At 43.9% G+C, this 25602-nt stretch overlaps 2 protein-coding genes across 3 annotated transcripts in view; both read right to left on the reverse strand.

Moving 5' to 3' along the window:
* The window catches only part of Caper (RNA-binding protein 39-like protein Caper), an 86547-nt gene that overhangs the window by 2192 nt on the left and 58753 nt on the right, over positions 1-25602 (reverse strand). For both annotated transcript variants that reach the window (XM_075671604.1, XM_075671598.1), the window contains 2 exons: positions 23293-23776; positions 1449-1790 (listed from right to left, as the gene is read on the reverse strand). In XM_075671604.1, coding sequence (XP_075527719.1) covers positions 1449-1790; positions 23293-23776 — 826 coding nt within the window. The remainder of the gene's footprint in view (positions 1-1448; positions 1791-23292; positions 23777-25602) is intronic.
* On the reverse strand, positions 1798-23281 carry LOC142559935 (uncharacterized). Its single transcript, XM_075671639.1, has 2 exons — positions 20843-23281; positions 1798-4502 (listed from the first exon to the last, which is right to left on the reverse strand). Exons 1-2 carry the CDS (start codon positions 20991-20993, stop codon positions 4351-4353), a joined length of 303 nt encoding a protein of 100 aa, XP_075527754.1. The 5' UTR covers positions 20994-23281; the 3' UTR covers positions 1798-4350.

Raw genomic sequence — 25602 nt, forward strand, 5'->3', positions numbered from 1 at the left:
CAGCCACAGACGCAGTGGAATCGCGAGACGTGCTATCTTTCGAAGCGTGTACGCTGCTACCAGAGGCGGCCATTTTTTCTTTCCACTTTGACGATTGCGAAACTTTGAGGAGCGTTCAAAAATTACCGGCTGGTGGGAAAAGAGCGAACAGCATAGAGGGAAAAAAAACTAATTCTCTTCCTTCAAGTCCGATAGCACAGTGTGCTCGTGAGCGGTGTGGAAGGTCTCAAAAGCGGCGCTTCAAAGCATTGATAGCGGGCTGACAATGTGCGATGGGTGCGATCGGTAAAGAGCTAAGCAGCGGAGCTCACATCTTCATAGTCATCAACAGTAATTGAACAATGAAGCTTATATGTCAACCTACTCCCAGTACAGCTGAGACTCCAGTGACGCCACACGGCAGGGACGTGAAACACACTGCCATCGCGTATCTGGGCCTGGGAAATCAGGCTTCATGTAGAGATACACCCTGTACATAGTACAACGCGAGTATCCCTAGTAGAAGCTCCTTTGCTATGCTTGCTGGGGAGTGCGTAGCATGCGAAAACAAAAATAATACCGGGAAACGGAAGCCTCAGGAGAACACCTGCGATAACAATAAAACAGGCGGCACAGGATCTCCAGGGCACTTAAGGGGCCGAAACTGAACCGTTTTTGCTCAGTCAGAATGAAAATGAACGAATGTAAAGTTTCTGCTCAATACTCTGGTGGAGAGGATTGTGCAATCCAGCATGCCTGCTGAACTTCCATGAAACCACTGTGCCTTTCTACATCACACCACTCCACTGCTCCTCCTTTCCCTGCTCCGGCGCTCTCACCCCACAACTTGCTCTACTGAGAATCTACAGTAAATTCTTGTGCCAAGGATAAACAACGAAATTTCTTTGTCCGAAATATCACTTCATTTGAAAATTTCGGGGCCCTAACCAGTGTATGTTGGACTGGAATACTTAAAGTGCAGCAGCCCCAAAATTTGCTTTGTATTAAGTGTGAAGCAGAAAATCTGCTCGGGACTGCATGGTGCAGCATACACGGTGACCCTTTGTATCGACCTGGAGAACGAAACAGTGTCATCGAGGCCACTCAACCTGGCAGCAGCTCCAGTCTAACTGTATCACATGATGCTAACCGACAAACAAGGCAGCAGCTCCCCATGGGTGTTTTAAGAATTTCTTCTTTCAAGAGCCCACTACTGAGCGTGGATGTGTTTCCATATATGTTTTACAAGCTCACACATTGTTGGAGTGCACATCTTATATACTCTGGCTCTTTTAGAAACTCTCTGCATTTAATGAAATACCACTTAAAACAAAGTGTGGTTCCTGTAACGAGGGTTTACTGTTTGTCTCCTAGATTGCCAAAGGCAAAGTTTAATTTGTACAGTTCTATCACATGAAAATCTGACACACATGCCCAACTTCTAAGCAAGCAAGGGAAGATGGACTCACCAGCAAACCAGCGCCCATGCAGCGCATTGACAGAGGCTACTGCTGAGGCAATGGTTGGGCACTTGACGTACACATGTCCCTCAGGTGATGCCCGATCTACATAGACATGCAGAACTCCACCATGCTTGCGGCACTCTTCAATCACGTCTCGTCGAATCTCCTCATCCCAAGAAGGATTTGTTTCCGTCAAAGGGTCAAACATGTTGGACAGCAGGAAACACTGGGTGGCTATTGTTGGTGCAGCTGCTGCTGCCACAGCAGCTGCTTGGGGCTGTCCTGGCAGTACAGTGGGGTTCATTTGAAGGGCATTAACTGCAGCTTGTGGTATCTGGAACCCTGTGCCTGCAAGTAAGAACAACTCATATCAGTGACTCTGCTGCAATGCATGACCGTGTACATAGTAGGCATGTCAGCAATGAGAAATTATTAACATTAGGGGATTCCAGACACAATGATGGCTTTTGCTGGCCAAGATTCACAGCTGGAGCAGACTAAAAAAATTCCTACACAGATTATTTATTTTGCTGATTACTGAATATTTTCTCAATAACTTCTTAATCATCACTGTTAGGCTGTCAATGCCAAATGGAGATTTGTAGCCAATGACGAGCTCTTCACAATTCAGCTTAGTAAAATGACAAAAAGCCCTTATTTAACACCACGAAGTTCGAACATTCTACATCAAGGTAAACTATATAACTTGTTCACATTAATTTTTGACCATGGAGAGTATATTCGTTAAAAAAAGGTAATTGGGTACAAGCTAATAACTTATTGAACTATCCACAACTGACTGAAACTTCACTCTAGCATATATCAGAAACGTTACTATGGGCCACAGCCATGTTTCCTGCACTTAATAGAATTAAGAGGCATCATACACAGTGTTTAAAAAATGATACATTGGGCTCTGTGGGGTTAAAGCATATTGGCACGAAAAGTTCTGATCCATTTTAGGCAGGAAACCCAAAACAAGCAAATAAGGAGCAGATGTAACCATGCCTTAAGGTGCCAGATACACATCAGAATCACAAAGATAAAAAACTGTCTACATATTAGCTCATAAGCTATCATAGGGGCCAGTTACATATTCCAGATGTTTGCATACAATGCATTTGCATAGTTCAACCACAACTTTCCTTGATGAAAAAGTTGCACTTGTGTCAAGACCCAATGTTCACAAAACTTCTCATGTGTGCTCATTTCCTTGAAGACCCAATTTTGGTCAGCTGCCATGTATTATAAAGAATTGGCATGATAGCGAGACATTGCGGGAATTGCCAATCACAGAAAAAACAAGGCAGCTGAGGGGCTTGTTCTCACTCATTGCACAGCATGAGTATCGACTCTGGCATCCTTGATGCAGCATACAAGGACTTACACGCCAGTCACCTGGTTGTAAGATCACCTATTACATGATGCCTGCCGTTTTATGGGCATTCTATATCTCCCGTCATGGCTGCAAGTCATGCTGGAAACATACCTCGGGCAACGTTATACATACATGTATATAGATACCCACAAAAAAGTGCACAGGACAGCACCACTGCAGCTCAATGAGCAGAACGTTGCATGCACCATGCATAGGTTGCAAGTATGGGGGAAAAAGCTAGTGAATTTTTGCTTTAGGTTCACTGTCTTTTGTGTTCTTTTGAGTTCATTGTCTGTTGGCTTCATATACATTAAGTAAAAGAAGCATTGTGATAATGGTCCATTTCTTTGATTTTTGCAATGCATTATCCCCATCACTTTCAGTTATGAATATTGCTGGCATCAAATTATTTTTTTTACACTTTCCATACTAATTACTGCAGGTTTAGCTACTTTCACATGTCTTTCAACTGTGCCACAGAAAAGAAAGTACTCAAAATTGACTGTACTAAGAATGTCATTAACAGCAATAAACTTTTGCTGGCCTTGGGCTGCACTAACTAGAGCACACTCTGAAGTGCCCATGCGACAAATACAAAAAGTGACATCTAAAATTTACTGCAAAAGTAGCAATTAAGAAAACTATATCACACTCAGTGGGTGACATTTTGTGGCCTACTAGATTTTGTTATTATACTTTGAACTTTTAGTGCACACTATACTCAGTGTCAGGTTTACACAATTTAAACTTGCTAATGTAAAATATGTGTCACATGAAATCCCTTCTTCCGCAATTGAAATTGGACCTGAAAAATACTGTTAAATGAATATAATGTACAACACTGGTTAATCAGTGCCTCAACTGGAACACACAGAAATGTTTTTCTTTTCAGCAGCATACACTACTTGAACATTTTAGAAGCAGCCAGGGCCTGCATCCAAATTTTGATCCTTGTGAGGACATCTTCTTAGCTGTATATGCAAAGAAATGAACCAGCAAAAGTGGCATGACTTTGCAACAAAAAGTGTTGGTAGACTGACTGAAATGACACCAGTTCAATCAATCATGCCTTCTTCTACCTGGCCTTCATGATCAAACAATGTACACCAATTTTCACTGCTACACTTCTGCAACCAGAGAGAGCATAGACTCTATGCTACACTACAAATTAAGTTATGCCCACTTCAATGACATAAGGCACCTAGGATTGATGACTAAGGCACCAAGCAATTCAGTGAAGAATCAAACTGGTGACTATGCGCACACAGCAGCACAATACTGCAGGTGCCGAGCCACCAAGGTGAGCCAACACCGTGTTTTTTTAATTCTTACTGTAACACGATAATGATATGCGTAACTTTCACCCTTATCTCACTTTTACTACAACAAAAAAAGAGGATGGTTGTGGCACCTGCACTTTGTCATTTAACCAGCCCATCTGCTTCCACTGCTTCTGGAAACCAGCGCAGGCAACTCGGAGGCTATCCTTATAGAGATGGAAATTGGAAAACTGGCCCAATATTAAAATATTCAGCATTGTTCTTTACTATAAAATGCCTCAGCTTCAGGTGTGGAACCAACTCCAAATTCAGTTCTTGCATGCCCAGCATGGTGGTTCATTACAAATGAGTGAAGACCTCTTCTGCTGGCTCTGGGGAACCGGTCCATACCATTGTGATTACCTAAAAAAATTGGCACACAGTGTGAGCTTCTATAGCCCCAAATCGCTCTTTACTCAATTGCTATGTACAAAACACAATGTTAAACCTGCTTATAGTTGATGTTTTAAACGACCCCATCAGCCAGGAAGTTCACTTTTTCTCTTGCCAGCCATCCCAAAAAAAGATAAATGGTTTCGCACTTCAAATACAACAATGACAAATGTGATTAAATGCAGCCAAGGCCATAGAAAATTAGGTCCTTGTGGCAGTAAAAACCACAAAAACTCAGTTTAAGGCTAAGAAAATTGCAGACAAAAAGAAGGGAGCAGTTATTTGGTTTTAGAATGAAAGCAAGTTGCAGGAGTGGTGCTACCTGACCATTCTTTCCTAGCTGATAGAACTGTGTAAAGAGCACAACATTTAAATCGACAAATGCACTGACAATTGTTACAGATGGTTGATTGCAACACCATTAAATAAAAAGCACTAGTGGCTAGTGTTCATGGAACTGCATGAAAGCATGTAGGTGTGCAAGTCTCTTGCAAGCATCATGTTACTGACTGTGCTGGAAAGGGTACAGCACATTTGTCAGTAAGTCATAGCTTTAGGGCTCATGTGTTGGATTTATGCAAAAAGAGGTGCAAAAGAACAAAAAAAATGTTTCTTGTACTAATGCATAGCCAAATCTAACAAGCATTCCAGCTTGTCTGATTCACGTTTTTCTCTTTCACTTTTGCCGTTGTGCAGCATAGTTCTAAAGCATTATAGCTAGCACTTTGTTGCATTTGAGAGAAGTCTTTCTGGAGCCCTTTAACATTTCTCTGCTTTTCATGCCCTTCATATGCCTTTAATATCCACTGACTAGCTTACTAAATTGTCATCTCAACTTGCTTTCAATAGCTTTTGACCAACCAGATGGATATAGCGATGCACATAGAACCACAATTGCGTATATGTAGGCTGACAGCCAATGGGCTCAAAAAAGGATACTGCAGACACTTGGATCATCTATCATTTTTTCAAAGTACAGTTTACAACAGGAGCTTTACAGCACAAGGCTTGTGCAATTCGAGGCACAATCAACAGTCCAAGTGGATCAGTATTTGCTTTGTTAGCACAGCATGACTAAACCATGAGTGTGATAAGCATTGCCACTGAACACCAACCCCACATTTGTATAGGCTGTTGATGCACTTTGAAACATCCAAGCGTGGAGCACAGGGTTATGGTTACTGAGTTGGTGTTGGGAGCATCAGCCTACGCATGTGATGTCACAACTTGAGTGCACAGGCCTAGAACTATTGAAAAGCTATAATGAGGTTCAGATAGTCACTGTGCAGACATCCAATTTGATATTAAAAGTAGCCAGGTTATTGAAGGGAAAAAACTGCAAAAAGAAATTGTTTAAATTTTGCCAAACGACAGGAAGCTGGCTCAATAACCAGTGGCTTTTGAGAAACTGTCAGGTAGAGTAGCATTCCTAGCAGGATTGCTCAAAGCAAAGTATATTAAAAAAAAAAAACAATTTGTGTCACTTGTGATATTGAAAGAATATGACATAGCATTGACATTTCAGTCTCACTTGAAAAAGCAATGCCTCAGATTCCACACATGCCAGATGAGCACGGGAGGCTGATTTACCAAAAAAGAGACAAAAGGTATGATTCAGCACCGCTATTAGTTGTTGGTTGCCGCAAAGCAATGCAGTTGCTTTTTATTGGTTGCAGCAATTTTATTGCGAGGATCAGCGTCCATGGAGGTGCTGTCATGTTAATGTCGAGCAGGGAGAAGCCAAATTTATAAAAAAAGCACTAAGCAAGCAGCAGAAAGCAAAGTGCCCAAGAATATGCTAGCAAATGAGATTTTTGTAACCGATGCGGTGCTGCACCGAGTTCTGGTGGATGGCAATGTCACGCATGAATCATCACAGCATTCCTGAACAGTAGCTGGGCTGGCATTTTGGTGAGTTGGCATGGATCCATTACAAGTTCAGGATAGTGCTAAGTTACAGGCTGAATGTATAACAGGGTGTCCCCCAATGCATGGGACATCATCATCATCATCATCATCAGCCTGGTTACGCCCACTGCAGGGCAAAGGCCTCTCCCATACTTCTCCAACAACCCCGGTCATGTACTAATTGTGGCCATGCCGTCCCTGCAAACTTCTTAATCTCATCCGCCCACCTAACTTTCTGCCGCCCCCTGCTACGCTTCCCTTCCCTTGGGATCCAGTCCGTAACCCTTAATGACCATCGGTTATCTTCCCTCCTCATTACATGTCCTGCCCACGCCCATTTCTTTTTCTTGATTTCAACTAAGATGTCATTAACTCGCGTTTGTTCCCTCACCCGATCTGCTCTTTTCTTATCCCTTAACGTTACACCTATCATTCTTCTTTCCATAGCTCGTTGTGTCGTCCTCAATTTGAGTAGAACCCTTTTCGTAAGCCTCCAGGTTTCTGCCCCGTAGGCGAGTACTGGTAAGACACAGCTATTATATACTTTTCTCTTGAGGGATAACGGCAACCTGCTGTTCATGATCTGAGAATGCCTGCCAAACGCACCCCAGCCCATTCTTATTCTTCTGATTATTTCCGTCTCATGATCCGGATCCGCCGTCACTACCTGCCCTAAGTAGATGTATTCCCTTACGACTTCCAGTGCCTCGCTGCCTATTGTAAATTGCTGTTCTCTCCCGAGACTGTTAAGCATTACTTTAGTTTTCTGCATATTAATTTTTAGACCCACTCTTCTGCTTTGCATGGGACATGGGCGTTCTTTTTTTTTTTTTTTCATTTCGCCCCCATCGAAATGCGGCTGCCGCGGCAAGGATTTGATCCCGCGACCGCATGCTTAGCAGTGCAACACTAGCTGTTAGGCCACCATGGTGGGTACCATACTCGTGGACAACTTTTCTTGGTTATGAAGCAAAGGCTACGGAAACTAAGCGTGCCTCTTTGACCACAACCCGCCGTGGTTGCTCAGTGGCTATGGTGTTGGGCTGCTGAGCACGAGGTCGCGGGATCGAATCCCGGCCACGGCGGCCGCATTTCGATGGGGGCGAAATGCGAAAACACCCGTGTGCTTAGATTTAGGTGCACGTTAAAGAACCCCAGGTGGTCAAAATTTCCGGAGTCCTCCACTACGGCGTGCCTCATAATCAGAAAGTGGTTTTGGCACGTAAAACCCCAAATATTATTATTATCTTTAACCACAGTTTTGCTCACAATTTTTTTAGTGGAAAATAGAAAACAATACTTTTTTTGTTTTTTTACAGCACCTAATTTGAAACAATACATAACATTCACCAGTCAGCTATTGGTATTTTGTTGCATATTTAGTTCGCTCTTTGAAGTTTTTGCACACCCGAGACCGTTGCACGTTCATCAAACGCAAAATGACGCCCATGTATTTTGGTGAGTGTTCGTCGCTTGCAGTCCCGTCAATCAAGTCCCCTGAGCAGCTGCTGGCCAACTTTAGCAACAAAAGAATATTGAAGCACACAAAAAAAGGTTTTCCAGCATCTGTACAGAAACAACGCGAAACCATCTGGAAATCGCAACCATCAGCATGTACAAAGGAGTGAGCCAGCTGACTGCGGCGCCACCTCTACCGATGCCAGAGTCGGTAGCACGTTCTAACCGATGCCATACGGCTGCTTCGGAGCTCCGACACAGGTTGAGATACTCACTATTTAGAACTTGGCACATATTGGATGAGAATAAACACCGATTTTCGCCAAGTTAATTTTATCTGCCTTGACTAAGGCAAAGAGGTTGTGTGAGGTTGGCAAAACCGAAACTGGTGCCCAGCCTGCCCGGACTACATTGTGTACGAATACAGTCATGTGCGGAAGCTCTGCCCCCATAGGTTTCGCTTCATAGCCAAGTTATCCGCGAGTATAGTACAAGGTGTGCTCGCTGACATTCATAAGTAATGCCATTCTCTTAATTACAGTTTGCACTTGCATTTCTGCCACACGCCTTCCACATTGTTCCAAGCACATTTAACGCCAGCTGCTTTGTTTCTTTTGCGTAAAAGAGCAGCTTGGAACGATACTGCAAAGGCAAGCCTGCGGATACAATTTTTGCAAAGAACAAAGCACTTCCTAGGTGGGAGCTCTCCACGGTGCTGTGGCTGTGCTGACTACACATATGAATTTAACCAGTGTCAAAGCAATTACGTGTTTGTATTCATTAAATGCGAATTAATGTCTATATAGAAACATTGCACTGATTTCTTTTGATCTTTGCGTATTTTCCCTTAAAGAATTGGAGAACTCTATTTTCAGAATTGTACAGCCTCAATAAATATTTTATTAAAATGTGAAGTAAAATCGTGCAGAAAACCGCAGCTGTGACCTGAAGAGTAGCATCTGTTAATAGCTGCCAATGAGACCACTTGTAAAGGCCTTTTAGTCAAGCAGCTGGCTCTAAACTATGGCACTATATTGCGCTGCCTAAGTATCTGTGCTCACAGTCCTGATAGCTTTGGATCTGCTGAGAGGAACCACTGAAACAGAGTATAGCCCCACTATTTATGCGTGTCACATAATTAAAACTCATATGTTGGAAGGATAACACAGCAGCGCTTGTTTGGCAAGTTGTGGAAAGGGCAATCAGCGTACAGGCAACCACTATGTACAAAAGTGCTGCTCTGCATCATCATTCACTAGGATACATAAATAAAGCAAAAGTGCGTTAACATTGTTGACTTCTCACGTGCCAAGCTGCACCTAGCTGCTAGCTAATTGATGCAGTGCAGATAAGGTTACATACACAAAGCTGATACGGTAACTATGAGACATTGTTGCTCTATGCTTAAGCCCCCTAGTTATATTTTTCTCTTCTCTTCTACTGAAGCCTCAAAGCACTAGCTAATCATGTTCTTGTCCTGCTATCACAGCATACGTGGTGCAGGGAGCACACACAATATGTTCAATTTTCCTGGCAGTGATAGAATCTGTCAACTGTAGTATCGCCCCCATACAAGTGCATGATGTTGATATATGTGGTTATTAGGTTGCTTCAAAAGGCTGCGTACAGTTTTAAAGCGAAAACTTTACTGGCTGCGAACTTGCGATTTCGCCCTGGCGGTGCTCCGAGGAGGCACATGATGTCACAACGCGCGCCTCGCCGCAGATATTTCTCACTCTCTCGTTCCCTAGTCACTACTGCGCATGCCATACTAGTAGCACCGAGCCACAGGTGTTCCGCCGTTGCGCAGCACCGCGCCTTTCCGCCGTCGCCGTTTGGTATGACGTCACACCGCGTTCCTCGTCGTTGCGCTCGCCTCCGCTCGTTTAGCCAGCTGCGTCCCATGCCTGATAACATGTCGGAGGATTGAAAAGGAGAGCTCGCATGCGCCGCAACCACAGTTGAGGCGGCAGTATGGACGGCGACAATTTTGATAAGCAGGAGGAGGCCTGGAATCAACATCTGAACGAGATGAAGAGGAAACGAATCACCCTGCAAACAGACAAACTGCACGCCGAACGACTGGCTAAACGCCGCAGCATAGCTAGACAACCAGGCTGACCTGGACTTACAATCAAGATTAACCAAGGCTAACCATGCTATGCCTTAGCTTTCGCTACGTATATCCTGGCATAGCCGAGCTAAGCCACTGCCAATTTTTTCTACAGGCAGGAAGATGTCGACGACAACAACAATATAAGCATTTTTTTCCCTATCAGCAAGAATGGCTGAATAAATTTTGCTTTTTTTCTTGTGAATTTGTTTTTTGATGCCTTGCAATCTTCTGACAAGCTTTTCTCAGCTTCTGTGCATTAATTTCAACTACCAAATTTACTCGCATAATGACCGCACTTTTTTATAAAAAAAATTGATGCAAATTCAGAGGTGCGATCATTACGCAGGTTAAATTTCCCGTGAAAATATATATATTTTTTTCATCCCGCATTTGCTGCGGGATGACACAAGGTCAACAAGCAGGCGGCTGCCACTGTAAGTAACAGTGCAGGATACTAAAATAAATATGGCGGCCGGCGGAGCAAGCCGCACGCGCCGCACGCAATTTTTTTCTTCTCGTGAGTGCATTACACGCACAGAAAGTTTCTTCCGTATCAGTAACAAATGATAATTGTTAATATCGGCAAGTTTGCAACAATAACGGAGCCATGTCCGCTTTGACGGGACAGAAACAGAGATGGGCGCGCGTAGCTGCCAGTGACATAGAAACACATGGCAGGCATGCTGTGGAAACTGCGGCATTTGTCTTCACTACTATCCTAATACGGCACGTTTCCGCTAAGGGTGGGCGCGACTATCTTAGCTGTGTTACAAGCGTCGGCGCATGAATAGGGTACACTCCTAAATATCAGTGTAAACGTGGCCACTGTACTTGCCGCTCGCGATTTGTTGCATGCCCACGAGTGCAGACGAGAAGAATCGAAAGGCGCCTTTTATGTTGTTGTTCACCAAAACCATTATGAAGCCTACAAGTAATAAAGCCAAGTTTGGTTGTAGCTTTTTTTTTTTTTTTCATGGAAGTGCGGAAAGTGATGAAAGGAATGAAATGGGGCATCTGCTTAAGAATGTTTGGTGCGTGCAGACTGCTCGGTATGTCAAGAGTTGTTCGCGGAGCATTTGACAGCATTCGACAGATATAAGTGCAATCATTATTAGCTAGACTTTGCACCCGACACATCACTGCGACAAGTTCGGGGTGCTATCATTACGCGGGAAAGGAAAAAAATTGAATTTTTATTACAAAATTCAGGGGTGCGATCATTATACGAGTGCGATCATCATGCGAGTAAATACGGTATTCTTGTCGTCTTCAGAAGCTGGAAGTTTTATTAATGCAATAATTTTAGCAAACATTCCTCCCAATATGATGAAATTGCAAAAGGTAAAATAAGTACCACATTTTAATGCTTCCAATGCATAACTTGCAGAATACTTTTGGTGGGGTTAAAAAAGTCTTAACAGAGTAAACAACATTGTAGTACACACATGCAAGAAGGGCATTTATTGCTCTTTTCATATAAGAGTACCATCTAGCCGAAGTATACTACAAGAAATGGTTCTTTGATTGAGACATGCCGAGGAATCGAAATTGGACTCGCCATGCAAGGATAGTGAGCAAATGTTCACGTATGCCAGGCTCCAAGGTAGAGGCAGTTCATGGGTGTAGCCTTGCGAGCTAAAGTGCACCCGAGTAGTCGTGTTAGCACATGCCTGTGCAGCACTCTGAAACCTAAATGCGAAGCCTTTTGTGAGATAGTCTCGCAGCCCAAGAGGAGGAACCATGTTCCTTTCAACCCAAGTTATCTATGCCATCAGGTGGCAGTGGCATTGGAACATTTGTGCCATCTGTCTTCATAACTGCATAACTACGACACCAATTCCCCCCATCGCATCTGTGTCATGAGAATTCCAGACATCAGCAGTCACGGTAGTCATGCGAAAAAGACGAATGCAAGAGAACACGAGAGAATTGAGCGCCTTGACATCCGTTAGCACACTTCTTCTTGTCTGTAGAAACTATGAGTGATTATTTCAGGAAGAACTGTTATGATGGGCTAGTGTGGGCAGCGACCTTCAAGCCTTCCCTGATTTCCTGCAAAAAATCAGCTCCCTTCAAGCTGACCGTCATGCACAATCCACTAATTGGTGGAAGGGGCCAACATCTTCCGTGGGAGTGGCTTGAACATCAGGTTCCTAGATTGCCACACGGTTGCGCCTTATGCGAGGGCGATTGTGCAACACTTGTGGCGGCTTCCGGCAGAACAGTGCAACGTCATGGGAAGGATTTTGTGAATGATTCGATGATTACGATTGGCCGAGACACAATCATCAGATTCCCTAGTCTAGTCACCTAGAGAAGACAACTATTTTAAACGCGGACACCTTTGATGCAGTGGGTGAGTGCTGACGTGTCCCGACGTGCTCTCCCAGAAAAGATGTAGCCCGCTCTGACATGAAGCTCAGACTATGAGAACAGTGTACTGCGCTCCGTGCTCCAGCCTGCACAAGTACCCCTTAATCTGTAAAAAGTTTGCCTCTCCTATGTAAATAAACCCCATGTTCCGTTCAACATCTCGACCTCGTACTCTTCACTAAAGAAGTAACCCTCGCAAAGAAAGCTCGTACAATGGCGTGGGCCCACTTAACTTCTGTGTTACGCCCCAGTAGCATAGGCCAGCTACTCGTTACGAGCCACACCGGCGGCGTAGGCTAGAGAGCAACCCTCAGTGTGTCGCCAGACTCCGAGGCAACGACCCTCGAATCCTACACTATTCAGCAAATTTTCTAAAACCCTGCAGGAAGAAATTTGAGAAAGAAATTTTATTTCAAAATAACATAATTTACATGCCAACAAGTTCCCAATTACGGCAAGCCCATAAACACCATCATCCCTGATCTTGAAAAGCCAATTTTTTAAAAAAACGTTTTTCACATTAACCACTTGGAGTACCCATACGTGCGTGGAAGTTTTTCACATTTTACCCTACTCAGGATATCTACACCTGGTAAATCCACAAACCTGCACTCTGCAGCAGAATGCCATAGCTGCTGAGCAACAAAGGCAAATGTGCCTTTGTTATAAGACATGTTATGCCTACACATTATGTGTTCGTGCACTGCTTAGTGGATGTCTACATTGTCATGCACCACCGTTCAGGCTATCCTAGCCTTTTAACTGCCGTAAAAAACAAAAAAATATTTTAGAAGTGCAAAAATAATTGGCGAAAGTCGTGCATTATGCAATATTTTCTTGTCAAAATTACAAGTAACTGAACGCATACACATGTGAAAAAATTGGCAAAATGCCAAGAGTTAACTCATCATCAGCACCAGAGGGCGCTCGATGGCAAGTTACGTTGTCATCTGCAGTTAAAGGGGTCAAGGAGCATTTCTAAGAAACAAGTCACCTTAGACTGGTAAAGTACTTCTTCAATAGTTTAATTAGGGGTGCAATCGCTGTAACAGCTTTTGGAGAACTAGGTTTATGAACTGAAAATTTCGAACTTGCTGCAAGTTAGCAAAGAAGAAAGGCATTTTTAAGGCATCATAATGGCGGAAAAAAAATGTCACCTTTGGAGCAGACGAGCCCAATATTGGAGCATTTAATGAAATAAAGAATAACCATTTTGTAGCACATATTCTACTGTACTTTTAGATTGGTCTCCTGCTGCATTTTTAAGGCTGCCTGCCATCACAAAACGAAGTTCAGCACAATAGTAATGATTTACCATAAATAAATACATATACCAGAGTCCTTCCATGTTTTACTGGTCACGAAACTCCGCCGTCACGCTATGGGAGAGGTTCATATGCTGCCCAAAGGTGCCGCGACGCGGCGCCACTGTGCCACAGAGGGCATCGTTCGCGTACCGAAATGCGTGCGCAGTGCGAGGCGAGCTGACTTTTCGGGTACGTTCTGTGCATGTGCTGTGCTATTTTTCGAGTGTTGGGCTGTTTGGTTGAAGTGGTGGGGTGGGACAACGATGCCGAACACGTGGTGCGTGCCTGGGTGCCGTTCCGGCTACAAGGGCACGACCGAAAAGGTGTCGTTGTTCTGTTTACCTAATAACAAGGAGCAGCGCGAGAAATGGAAGCGGGCCATACCGCGGCAGGAAAGTGGCGGTTTTAATTTCGAATGGAAGTATACACGTGTGTGCGCGAAACACTTTGACGCCTCGGACATCGTCACTGCGTACAATTTCAACATCAACGGCGACGACGTGTCCCTGGAGCGTGAGAAGCCGACGCTGAACACATTTGCTTTATGCTTTGTTGCAACCTCAATTTGTGTTATACCAGGATAGAGTAGTTCACAGCAATAGCGCCCTTACCCCGACCATCTATGAAAGGTATAGCATTAGAATTCCTTTAAATGCAAGTGTTAAAACAGAATAATATGCATTGTTTTATTTTCCATTGTCCTTTAGTCTTGGCTAATGATGGGCTACAATTCTTCAATTGCACGTACTTTTAAGTCTATAAGCTGCTATGAGTAAGAAGGTTATTAGCACACTGTTAGCTACATTTGTATTGTGATTTGCTGAGCAAGTTTTGTCTGCATGTTTAAGTAACATGCAGCTGAAGAAGTAGAAAGGTGGTATCTCTAACAAGCCATTTAAAAAAAATTGCTGTATTTGTGATGTGGCTACTTGTGTTCGTTTGAGAGTTCTTTAGCCGTGTGTTATGAAATGCTTATGCTTTACACTTTCTTGTTTATAGAAACAATCGACTATGCATTCTGTACTTATTGCCATTCGTTTGCTGGTGTTTGTTTCCTGCCTCCCAATGCATACCTCTCACGTTTGATCTTATTTCTTTATGCGTATTATATCAGTGTCATGCTTTTAACAAACTTCTTGCATTGTGAATGGTGGACCATTTGTGACCGGACGCCTCCGTGCTATCTGTATTTCGCTCCGCTTATTTTACATGATAAATAAATGATCGTGCTTGTATTTTGTTTTTGCACCAACACGTTTTATTTATTTTCTTAATCGAATTATAAAGTTTTTTTTTTCATTTTTCGACCATGATAAGAATATCAGGACCGGTGATTGCAACATTTTAACATATTGTAAATAGTTGCGAATTAAGAACCAAAATACCTAGTCTCGTCGTTTCTGCGTCGAAACCACGAGCAGTGAAGTGCTGGGCTTACTGACGCTTCTAAACGACTGCTTGCTAAGGCAATTGCCTAATTACAGCTAGTTTCAACTGTGCAGGTCCTAACACTTCAGGTTCGCCTTAATCCGTTGTTAAAAGCCGCACCGAAGGCATTTAGCAGGATGCGTTGTTGGGCAAGTTGGTTCATTGTAATAGGAAACATTGGTTGCGCTTTCTAGACAATCACATGTAAGAAGACAGGACAGGTCTGTCTGTCTGTCTGTCTGTCCTGTCTTCTTACATGTGATTGTCTAGGAAGACATTTAGTAGCGAAGTTCGTCTTGCATTAATTCTACCTAAATCTTATTCAGAAATGACATCGCTTTGCAAGAAATCTTAAGCGCATGGAGCAGCTCAGTTCCCTTTTCTTTGTCATTAAGTATTCTACGGTAGCAGCCCTTTGCAACAGCAATTTCATTCTTTTGATCTCGTTATAAGATACTGCCCACAGAGTACTTCCATGCCACAGTTTAACAGAAACTGAACAGCTGTGCTCGGCGAACAATCTGGCGCTATGCGCAACGGAGAATTGGCGCTTACTCCTCTGGTGATAAGTGGGACCACTGGCGTTTTGTTGCGAATGCGCGGTGTTTAATTTAAGGCAAATATTAAAAAGCGGAGCCCACCGAAGCGTTGAGGCGAACGGCGATGACGAAGAAATCCGGACCGGGACCGCCCGGCCGTGTACAGCGGACGCACTTCGACGGGGGCGAAATGCAAAACACCCGTTTATTTAAATTTAGGTGCATATTAAAGGATCCCAGGTGGTCAAAACTAATCCCGAGTTCCCCACTACGGCGTGCCTCATAATCGTATCGCGGTTCTGGCTCTTAAAATTCCAGATCTTTCTTCTTTTTGGTCTGAGACCGCCGCAAGCTCCATGTTATGAGCGACTTTTTTTTTCGTCCCGTGCGCTCATATCATCGCAGAAGACACGCTCAGGCAGTAATTTAATTATATTCAATGTTAAAAATAGTTACGTGAAACTAAAGCGATCGTTGAGGAAGTTGAGAAAGCTAGAATACCGAGGCTACCCCACACACAACCACAGCGGTAGCGGCGTTCGCATGCCCTCTCATGCACGGTTGCGCCTCTAGCGGCGGGCGCTGGCGCTATATGAAACTGAGGCGGCAGTTTCGCGACCAGAAAAAACATGGAAGGACTCTGCATATACCCACAAAGACAAGGTTACCCAGTAGCAGAATGTGAAACACAGAGGATGTTGATACAAAAGGCTGCTCCGTTCCAATTTCTAGTGCTTAGCAGAGACAGTGGTATCAAGACAATCTCTAATTATAACTGACTTTATGGTCCCATCATAGCCGCAAGCATTCCAATGGAGAAATAAATTTTTTTTTTATTTATTGCGACAGCGTGCCTTCTAGCATAAAGAATTATTTACACGTGTAGATACACGCCAGATTCTCGGAGGAAGTCCAGCAGTGTCCGGTGGTGGGGCCCAAAGATCCAACTGTCTACATCTGGCGGCCGACCTGGGGGTGGTCCACATCGAAGCAGGTGTTTCTGGCGGAGGGCATGTAGAGAAGGACAAGTCCAGAGGAGGTGCCCAGTGTCTACCTCGCAGACAGGAGCGAGAGAGAAGGGGCAGGAATCGTTGATGGAGGCACGGTACTGTGCCATTGACAACCAGGTTACCGCAGGGGTAAGGGCGACACGGAGGCGTAACCTTCATCGCAAGACCTCTTCCCAGCGCGCTAGGCCGCCAGGGAGGTCGGTGCCACACGGTGGGAGAAGTGCTCGCGTGGCGCGCCAAAGCTGTCCTTTTCTGTGAGGAGCCTTGTCTCCGGAGAGGTGGGGGCCGATTGAAGTGGACGAGGAGTTTTGTTATGACTTGCTGCATCCACTAAGGCTTGTGTTGGATGTGCATTGTGACGTATACGTTGTACATGTACTGTAACGGGTAATTGCTCAATTACATGGTTATTCATATTGTTAATTCAAGCAAAATTCCGTTCCTGCTTACCTCTAAGAAAAAAAATTTTGAGAAACCATTGTAAATTCGAAATACTATTACATTAGGGTGTCAAATTTTATATGCCGCTGAGTGCAGCAAAAGTTGTTTTCATGCTAACGTTCCGGAATATGCTAGAGGGATTTCTCCGTGCTGCATATCAGCAGGAACCACACGACGACAGCACCGTAGTGGACCGGCAGCTCCATTCGCGAGTGGCTTGAATATTTTATTGCGATAGCAATTATATGGACACTCCAGGTGCATTTCAGCCATTGCTGTTGGGAGATTCCGTATATAAAGTACACGGGTGATAAAATTGTCGCCACGCACCATATGCTGTTTGTGCGAGTGGAAGTGTATGAGGGTGAGACGGCGGTCCCAGCTCAATCGCACGCAATGGAGGAAAGTGGGGAGCAAGTGTGCCGTCTTCAATCGCACGCAAAGCTCCGGGGGCAGATTAGGGAGGGGAGGGCGCATTCTACTCTGTGTGGCTGCGCACGTGCACACGCCTGGTCCACTGTATCTTGAAAGTAATCTGCAATGGGGGCAGAGTCTGCCACACGCTGTGTTTTCATGTCTTAGTTTGCATTGCTGCGAGAGGCAGCACAAAGGTCAATTCGGTCGCTACTGCTGCCGTGCTTTCTTACTCCAGCATTTTGGCAGTGAGTTTCCTCGGTCATAGAGTGAGATGTGTTCATGTTTGCTTGTGCGCGCATTTACAAGTTGGCCGATAGAACTACTGTACTTCGTATAGCTGTCGCAATCGATGCTCCGCCTTTGGGGCGAAACTGACACTTTTTCTGCACACTGACAGTGTTGCTTCAACCATTCGAATTGTACCTTGCTGAAAACTTGTCAACAAATGTGTTTTTCACCATTAATAAAAATTTTGAGAACTTACAAGTGTGCTGTCACATATGGGTATTTGTACCATCATTTATACAGCAGTCATACTGTCTATGACTGAATAATCACCCCTGTCGTGAAGAAGCCTCGTATCAGATTTGTTGCATTACTAACCATGGCTAGCATAGTTGTGTAGTACAGTGAATCCTGGATATAACAAATTCAAAGGGGATTGTGAAATAGTTCTTATCTGAAGCTTCCGCACATCTTGGACAGTTTCCCAAGAATCGTGAAAAGCAAGAATTTATGATTGGCTTCTTCAAGGCAGTGTCAAACAGACAAAATTTTACTTATTTTGTAGCACTCAAATGTCACAAGTCGCACATGCTTTAGTCTTTGATATAGTGGTCTTTGATTACTATTGCAATGCTAACCCTAAAAGCCCACATTGCTCGGACTAAAGCCCCTGCATCCACGCGCCACCGCCGCTTTCTTAAGTAGCGCCAACCTTTGTTGTGCGCCGCCTTTTCTCCTCACACCAAATCCGGTTCCGGTATTTCCGGTTCCGGCGTTTCCGCTTCCTGGAGTTGCGCTGCGGGAATTTCCGCTTTGACTGCTGTTAGACGATGGTGAGACGCCCGCGCGTGCTTAGTTGAGCTGTGGCAGTCGCCATAAGAATGCAAAGGGGACAAGCTGTTGTATTCCGCTGTAGTAGTAGTTGGCGGTCACTGTTTTCCAAATGCACGAAAAACAGCAGTGGTCTCCAAGCGCCCAGGCACTACATTCCACTGTACGTTGTCGCTCGTGCCACAACCGGTCGCAGGTTGACGCGAAGCAGCGAACACGAGCAGATCGCTGGTTACAATAGGCGGTGGTTCTTGAATGGAATTGCATTCACAGTTTCAACCGCAGCTGGTGCAATTAAAGCCTCTCCAGCGACGCGAAAGTAAACAAAGCTAAAAAACAAAACGTCAGTTCCACTCGGAACAGGAAGCTGCAGCTACGTAAGTTCCGCTTGGCGCCGGAAGCTAAGGGGGTGAGTGGGAGAGGGGCGCGGAGGAGGAGGGCAAGTTGGCGGTACTTAACCTGGTCGGCGGAAACGTGTATAGAGGGGCTTTAGCTCGGACGAGAGACGACGGTGTACTTCGAGCGCTTCAAAATGCTTGTGGTGTGTTTTTGTTCAGGTTACGGTAGAAACAGATATTGCATGCAAGCAAGTTAGCTTGTATGACTACCAACGCACTGGTACAGCGAACCAAGTCACCTCCTCTCAGGGTAAGTGTGACTATTTTGCATTAAAAATAACCTGCTAATACACCTTAACATTTCTCAAAGAAAAGCTATCGCTTTAAGGCGCCCTGAAACACTTTTCTAGCTAATCATGAAATGGCCGATATTAAAAACATCTCGTGAATCTCCTGCAGCAAAAAAAAAAAAATTTCTATTCCTTCAACCAGAAGTGGAGTTAATGCAACAACACCCAACTTTCTCTTTTTTGTCTTTGCTAGAGCGCTGGAAGCTACAAAGAAAAGATAAGAGGGCAAAGCCCTGGACAAAAGTTGAGTGCTGCAGCGGTGAAAGGGCTCGTCGCGGCATCCCATGCCAGCCGTGGTAGGCTATGCTAAACAGGACACCACTGCCATCTCGAAGGCCACGCCTGGCTACAGACATGGCAAACATGACACTATTTTTCTGTCTTCGTGAAATCGCAGACATGTATTTTTCATTAATTTAACTCAAAATTAGTGATTATGTATTACTGAGTATACCCTCGTGATCCTGAAATCAGCCAATAGCACTGGTAGGCCAGGTGCTTTAGATGACACTGCATAACGGCTATGCAAAAGCAAGAGTAAGTGATTTTTTGCTGTTTCTAACATGAGATTGTAAATTCCCTGCTGTATGCAGTGCGGTAATATTTGGCTCACATGTTCACAGCAGCCTCTAAGACAGATCGACAACGCCTTCTTACTATGTTTGAAAAGTGTTTCAGGGCCCCTTTAGGATGTATTCCAAATCAGCGCGTACAACAATGCTACATGTTGACAGACTGGACCAAAAAACCTCAGTGTGTGCTGCATGGTGCCACCAGTATGCTAACAAAATTTTTTTAAATACACAGGATCGACAAATTGATTTTAGGAAAGCTAATTACTAATCAGCATTCTTCGTGATCTATGTATGCCATGGTCAAGTGACAGGGCAGTGTAATTCATCAAATGGTCCAGCAATGAGACGTATTCCCTGCTGAAGTGGCAACTTCTCCTTACAACAGCACAAAACATGTCTTTTCTTTGCACTGAGGTTTTGCTTTTCACAAATCATGCAAGCAGCTTTTTCATTTGATCTTGTACCTCCCATTCCAACAAGCGAAGCAACAGAGCACAGAAGATGGGCATTAACCCTCTGAGGGTCAAAACATTCAAATGCGTTGTTTCAGTGTGAAGTGCAGTCTATAACATTGGTATGGAGGTGCTGCAACATTCGGCGACTTCTACTAAATATCCATACCCTGCAGCCAGCCCTCGGCTTCCGTCAAAACTGACTTACCACTTCACTCTAAGGTGTCGGCCACCACAGTAATTTGGCAGTATTTATTTCCAATTAGTCAAGCTTACTGCCATGTGTTCAAGCTCATGCTTGCATAATTATTACAGTAAAATCTTGTTCGTACGTCATGAAAAAAAAATGTCCGAGAAAACCTACTAACCAGGAAAACGTGTGATCCACAGTCACTAAAAAATTTGGCAGACTCAATTCAGTTGGTATCCAAGCAATCCGAAGCGAATTGTTGCAGTACGAGACGCCAACGTGCATCAAGCCGGTGGTGCGCTGAGCGGTACCAAAATGCGCATTGTTGCTTTTGTGGCCTCAACGAGCTTACGTTTGTGCTCCTCGAACTTGGTCAAGGTCAGCAGCTTCTTCGGGCAGGGCATTTTGGAGGGAAGTTTTAACATGCCCACTCGTTGAGAAACGTGGCATGAGACGCTGACGCTTGCAGAGCTGGTGGGGCCCAAGCAGCTTGAGATGCCCATTGGCGCTTTCCTATTGCGTAGTGTTTTAAGAAGGCGGCAGGAAACCAAAACAAAATCAAGCTGGCGGGCGGCACCGGAATATGATGCCAACAGAGCTAAAACTGACAGTCACTCCATGTTGCCTTCAGCAAGAAACGGCAGCGTGTTCGGGTTATCACCTATTAAATACGTGCAGTACGCTTCCCACAGCACCGACAGCACTGTGCCCAGATGCACTGTCAAACAGATAAGTGAAGATGCTTATCGTGATAAGGTTGGCAGTGAAGTGGCGAATGCAGCATGTGACGACCTTTGTGATTTGCTCGTACTGAAACAGAAAAGTGAGCGTACGCTGGTGTTTTCACATGACACGGGCAGGCAAGTACTGCGAGGAAGCTACTGCTCTCTATCGCACCTTTCCTTGTTTACATGGGGTCCAGCGGCTGGGAAACGTATCATATGATCGCAGTTTTGTGGTGAACTGAACATCGGTGACAGAAGGCTGTTTTCTGGGAATGTATCGAACGATAAAAAGCACCATAACAGTCCTGGGTCATTTTCAGTGTTCTCGATTGTAAATGTTGGCACCAGAAAATCTTACAAAACGCGATCGTTTCTACTGTAATCCGCATTCTAGCGCTTGCGGTACATTTTCAGTTAATGGCATTGAGAAAACAGATTTTTATCTTACTTCTTATCACTCGAAGCACTACTGCAGCACTACCGCAAGGTGCTCGACCACATGGCTGTCCCCGCAGGCTGCGATTATACTTTGTTTACAAGCAGATGCTTGCAAATCAGTGATATTCTTACGGGTGCGACCTTTCTTTTGCAAAGTACACGAGGGCTTATAAAATCTAGTCTAATAGCAATCTAACATTTCATTACAGCAAGTTTCTTGCTTCGTTTTTTTTTTACCGGTGCACACCACTGAGCATGCCAGCAGGCGCTCACATGGCATGTCTCACTTTTGCTATGGCCGTGCGTCCCTGGGGCCACATTCTCTAATGATCCATGTTAGTTTCCTTTTTTCTGGCCCTTCGTTAATGGTTTGGATGTAGATAGAAGGCCGCTGCACCTCTAGCTTTGCTGGGATAGCACCCTCAGCAAGACACAAAAATAAAAAATGAAGTGGAACAATTCAAAATGTGGGCTCTAGTTGTGCAAAACCTTTTCAAAACATACAAATAAGTAATGTGAATAGTATCACATTTGTAAAAAATTATGCTAGTTTATAGTTGCATGCAACAATAAACCATGTATAAGACTACACACCTTAAAATATTTTTGTTGCTTTATCGTTACCTACAAAGTTATTTCCTTGTTTTTTTTTTTAAACAAGTTGCCCTGAAGAATTTAAATGTGCAATAAAAGAATGTGACCCTCGAGGAATGCATTTCCAAAAAATAAAATGACGAAACAACCACTAAAATAAAGCAAGCTATGGACCAGTCCCAGAACGTTGCAAAAACACTGGAGTGGATCAATTGTGGTTGACACATTGCTGAGGCTGAGTGCCTAGCCCTATGGTAGCCAGTACATTTTGGGCATGATCACCTGGAAATAACATTGTAAAGTTTCATATCCAAAAACTCCAGAGTAGGTTATGAGGGATGCTGTAAGACTAGACATAAAAAAGACGTAAGTGGGCAGTGAAGAACTCACACTGCATGCAGTGCATAAGACAAAGTGAAGGAAAAGGACGACAAAGAAGAGCTGGGTGATTGGCAAAAGTTGGGTTGGCTCCACAGTAGCACAGCCCAGCACAGCTCTTATGAAGATTTTTATCTTTTTTTTTAAAATTTAACCTTCCACATCATATCCTCTGTAGGCCAGCATTCACATCAGGCTTCATTATAAATGCATGAAAAGAAGCTGCAGGATGAATTATGTAAAAGAGGGACGAAGAAAATGTATGCTAACCCACCCAATGTATTAGATCTTTTCAAAAAGGTCAGTTCGCAAACATACCATGGAACGCAACTTGCCCAAATTATCACACTGACAAAACAGTGGCTTCTGCCCTGCTGCCCTATCAATGAAGTGGCTATTCAACTAGGGCTCAAGGTCAGTTGCTGGAATAATGAAAGTTCATGACAGCACTGTTACATTCAGGGCTTGCTATTTCAGATGGAGGTGATGTATATAAAAGAAAACAATACTAGGTCAGGAAAAATGTCCAAATTCAATTTTCTTATTACTTACGTGTTATCGATAAAACTGTAGGAGTAAATAAAATAGCCAGCAGCTTACTGTTCACTAAAGCATCCACTGCCAAAGAGGTGTACATAGTATCGAAATCATGTGGCATAAGGCTCACCTTCTGCTAGTTTCGCCATCAGCTGCAGACGTCCAGTAGCACCAAGGTCAATGCCACTTCGGTCCAGCTCCTCACTGTCCAAGAAGCTGGGTGCCTGAGACACATCAGTGCGCTCTGTCACATGACCCACTTTCATGGGTCGGCCTGCCAGTTCAAAGCCATTCAACTGCTCCAAAGCCTTTTTTGCATCTTCCGAGTCGTGGAATGTGATGAAACCATAGCCCTTGGAGCGGTTGGTCTCCATATCCTTGATGAGCTCTATCTTGTCAATTTTGCCAAATGGTTCAAAGATGCCCTTGAGCATGTCTTCAGTGATGTTGAAATGCAATGAGCCAACATAAAGGCGCATTGGCCCAACATTTCCTCGTTGCAAAGTGCTGCTGCTTGTGCTGGCATTTTGTGCAGCAGCCCGGTTCCTCTCTGCTTGTGTTGGCTGGACCACTATGGGGATGCCAAACAACTTCTGCCCATTCAATCCCATGGCCTGCATTAAAATAAGAAAAGATTTCTTGAACTACAAAATTACAATTAGCATTTACAAAAACGCAGAAAAAGAAATCGCAAGTGCAGCCATTTTTCATGGTCGATCTGATGGAAAACATTGTGAACCTAACTGATAAATGCACAAGGACTGACATAAGACTCTTCAGTTACAAGCACAAAAGTGATAAACACAAAGGTTTGTACTAACCTGATTTATATCTGCAGGGATTCTCAGTGACCTCACGGCAACTTATGCAATGCCCTCTTGTGAGCTGGTGACTGATGGGTTGGGCTGTGATAAGTCTAATGCTACTTGCCATAGTAAATCTTCCACTCAAACTGACGTGTATATACTTTTGCCCATCCTTGTTTTTGTTAGCAGCATACACAAAGTGCATATGCTTTCAATCAAAAAGACTGTGCACGGCACCAGAATTCTGTACTCTAACAACAGTGAGTGCCCAGAGTGGATACATTTAACCCTTTGAGGGTCATGAGCGCAAATATATGGCATGGCAAACACGTCCCAAATGGTCAATGCCATATATTGACAGTGCAGTCTGTATGTTTGAGAAAGGTGCCAATTTTTCAACTATTTTTAGCCCAGCAAGTGCTGCCATCCTATGTGATTCTAATCTTTTTTTTTTCTACATAGCTTCATGGTTTTCATTCCATGGCTTTTTTTACACTGGCATTTCAGCGACAGCTCGTGCATCCGTGTGTGAGAGACTGAAGCAGCAGAAGCTTGATGTGGGCGAGTTGGTTTTGCATACTTGAAGAAAAGAGCACTACGAAGAGGCAGACTAAAATAAGAACATGTACGACGGACAAAGCGCTTTGTCCGTCGTACATTGCTCACAGGGGTGTGATTACATATGTTCACAGGCGGGTGCTGCTAAATACAAATGAAGCCACCGTATACAAACGATGCTAGCTGCCATGCCTGTATTTCCCTTTTCGAGACTTTACTCACAAAAACTGGTTGCCCTTCGTTGGTGATGGTAGAAAGGATTACTGCAAGTTTCTGACTCCTTTAGTTTTCTGACAGGCACACAACCATAGAGTTTTCTTGTGTGCGCTCACATAAACTATTACACCATTGGCATGTGCGTGCACACTGCTTGCTCTGCTGCGAGTCGAGCTACGATTACTCGGCTGCGGACAACCCAAGTGGAGAATCAGACAATATATCTATTTCAATGTATCCACTTTTTTATTCTTATAAGTACTATTTACGGAAGCCCATCTGTATTCATGAATAAACAATGCATGTTTACGTACAGAAATTATGTTTTGTCAATTTATGGTCACTCTAAAAAATTGCATTAAATGTTCAAAATATCGTATTTACACGATTCTAACACGCCCTCAATTGTAACGCGCACCCGTTTTCCATGACCAAAAAAAGGGGGGGAAAAAGCCACCATTGATTGTAACGCACACCCGTTTGCCGTGCCCTAAAAGAAAAGTCCATTACAGTACAGTGCACCTCATTCTTTCATACATAAATAAATCTTTCTCTCACTAGGAAAAAAAACAGATTTACCTGCAATGCACTAAAGTTGCGATAAAGAAAGTTCCAGTTTTGCCTGAAAGGCAAAGTATCGATTACAATAGCCATATGAAAAGTAAAGATAGAAGTTTTATTGGGCGCATAAACTTTTAAACATTCACTTACTAACTAAATTAACAAGCATGGTGTCACACGCGCACAAGCTAAAGTGAACACGTCTCACTCAATGACCACGGAAAGTCTTTATCAACACACTAGAGTGAGGAAGTGCGGTAGCAGGAACAAGGGAAATGACCTTTGTGCGGCCTCTCGCT

Source organism: Dermacentor variabilis, chromosome 1 (assembly GCF_050947875.1).
Source record: "Dermacentor variabilis isolate Ectoservices chromosome 1, ASM5094787v1, whole genome shotgun sequence".
Taxonomy (NCBI): Eukaryota; Metazoa; Arthropoda; class Arachnida; order Ixodida; family Ixodidae; genus Dermacentor; species Dermacentor variabilis.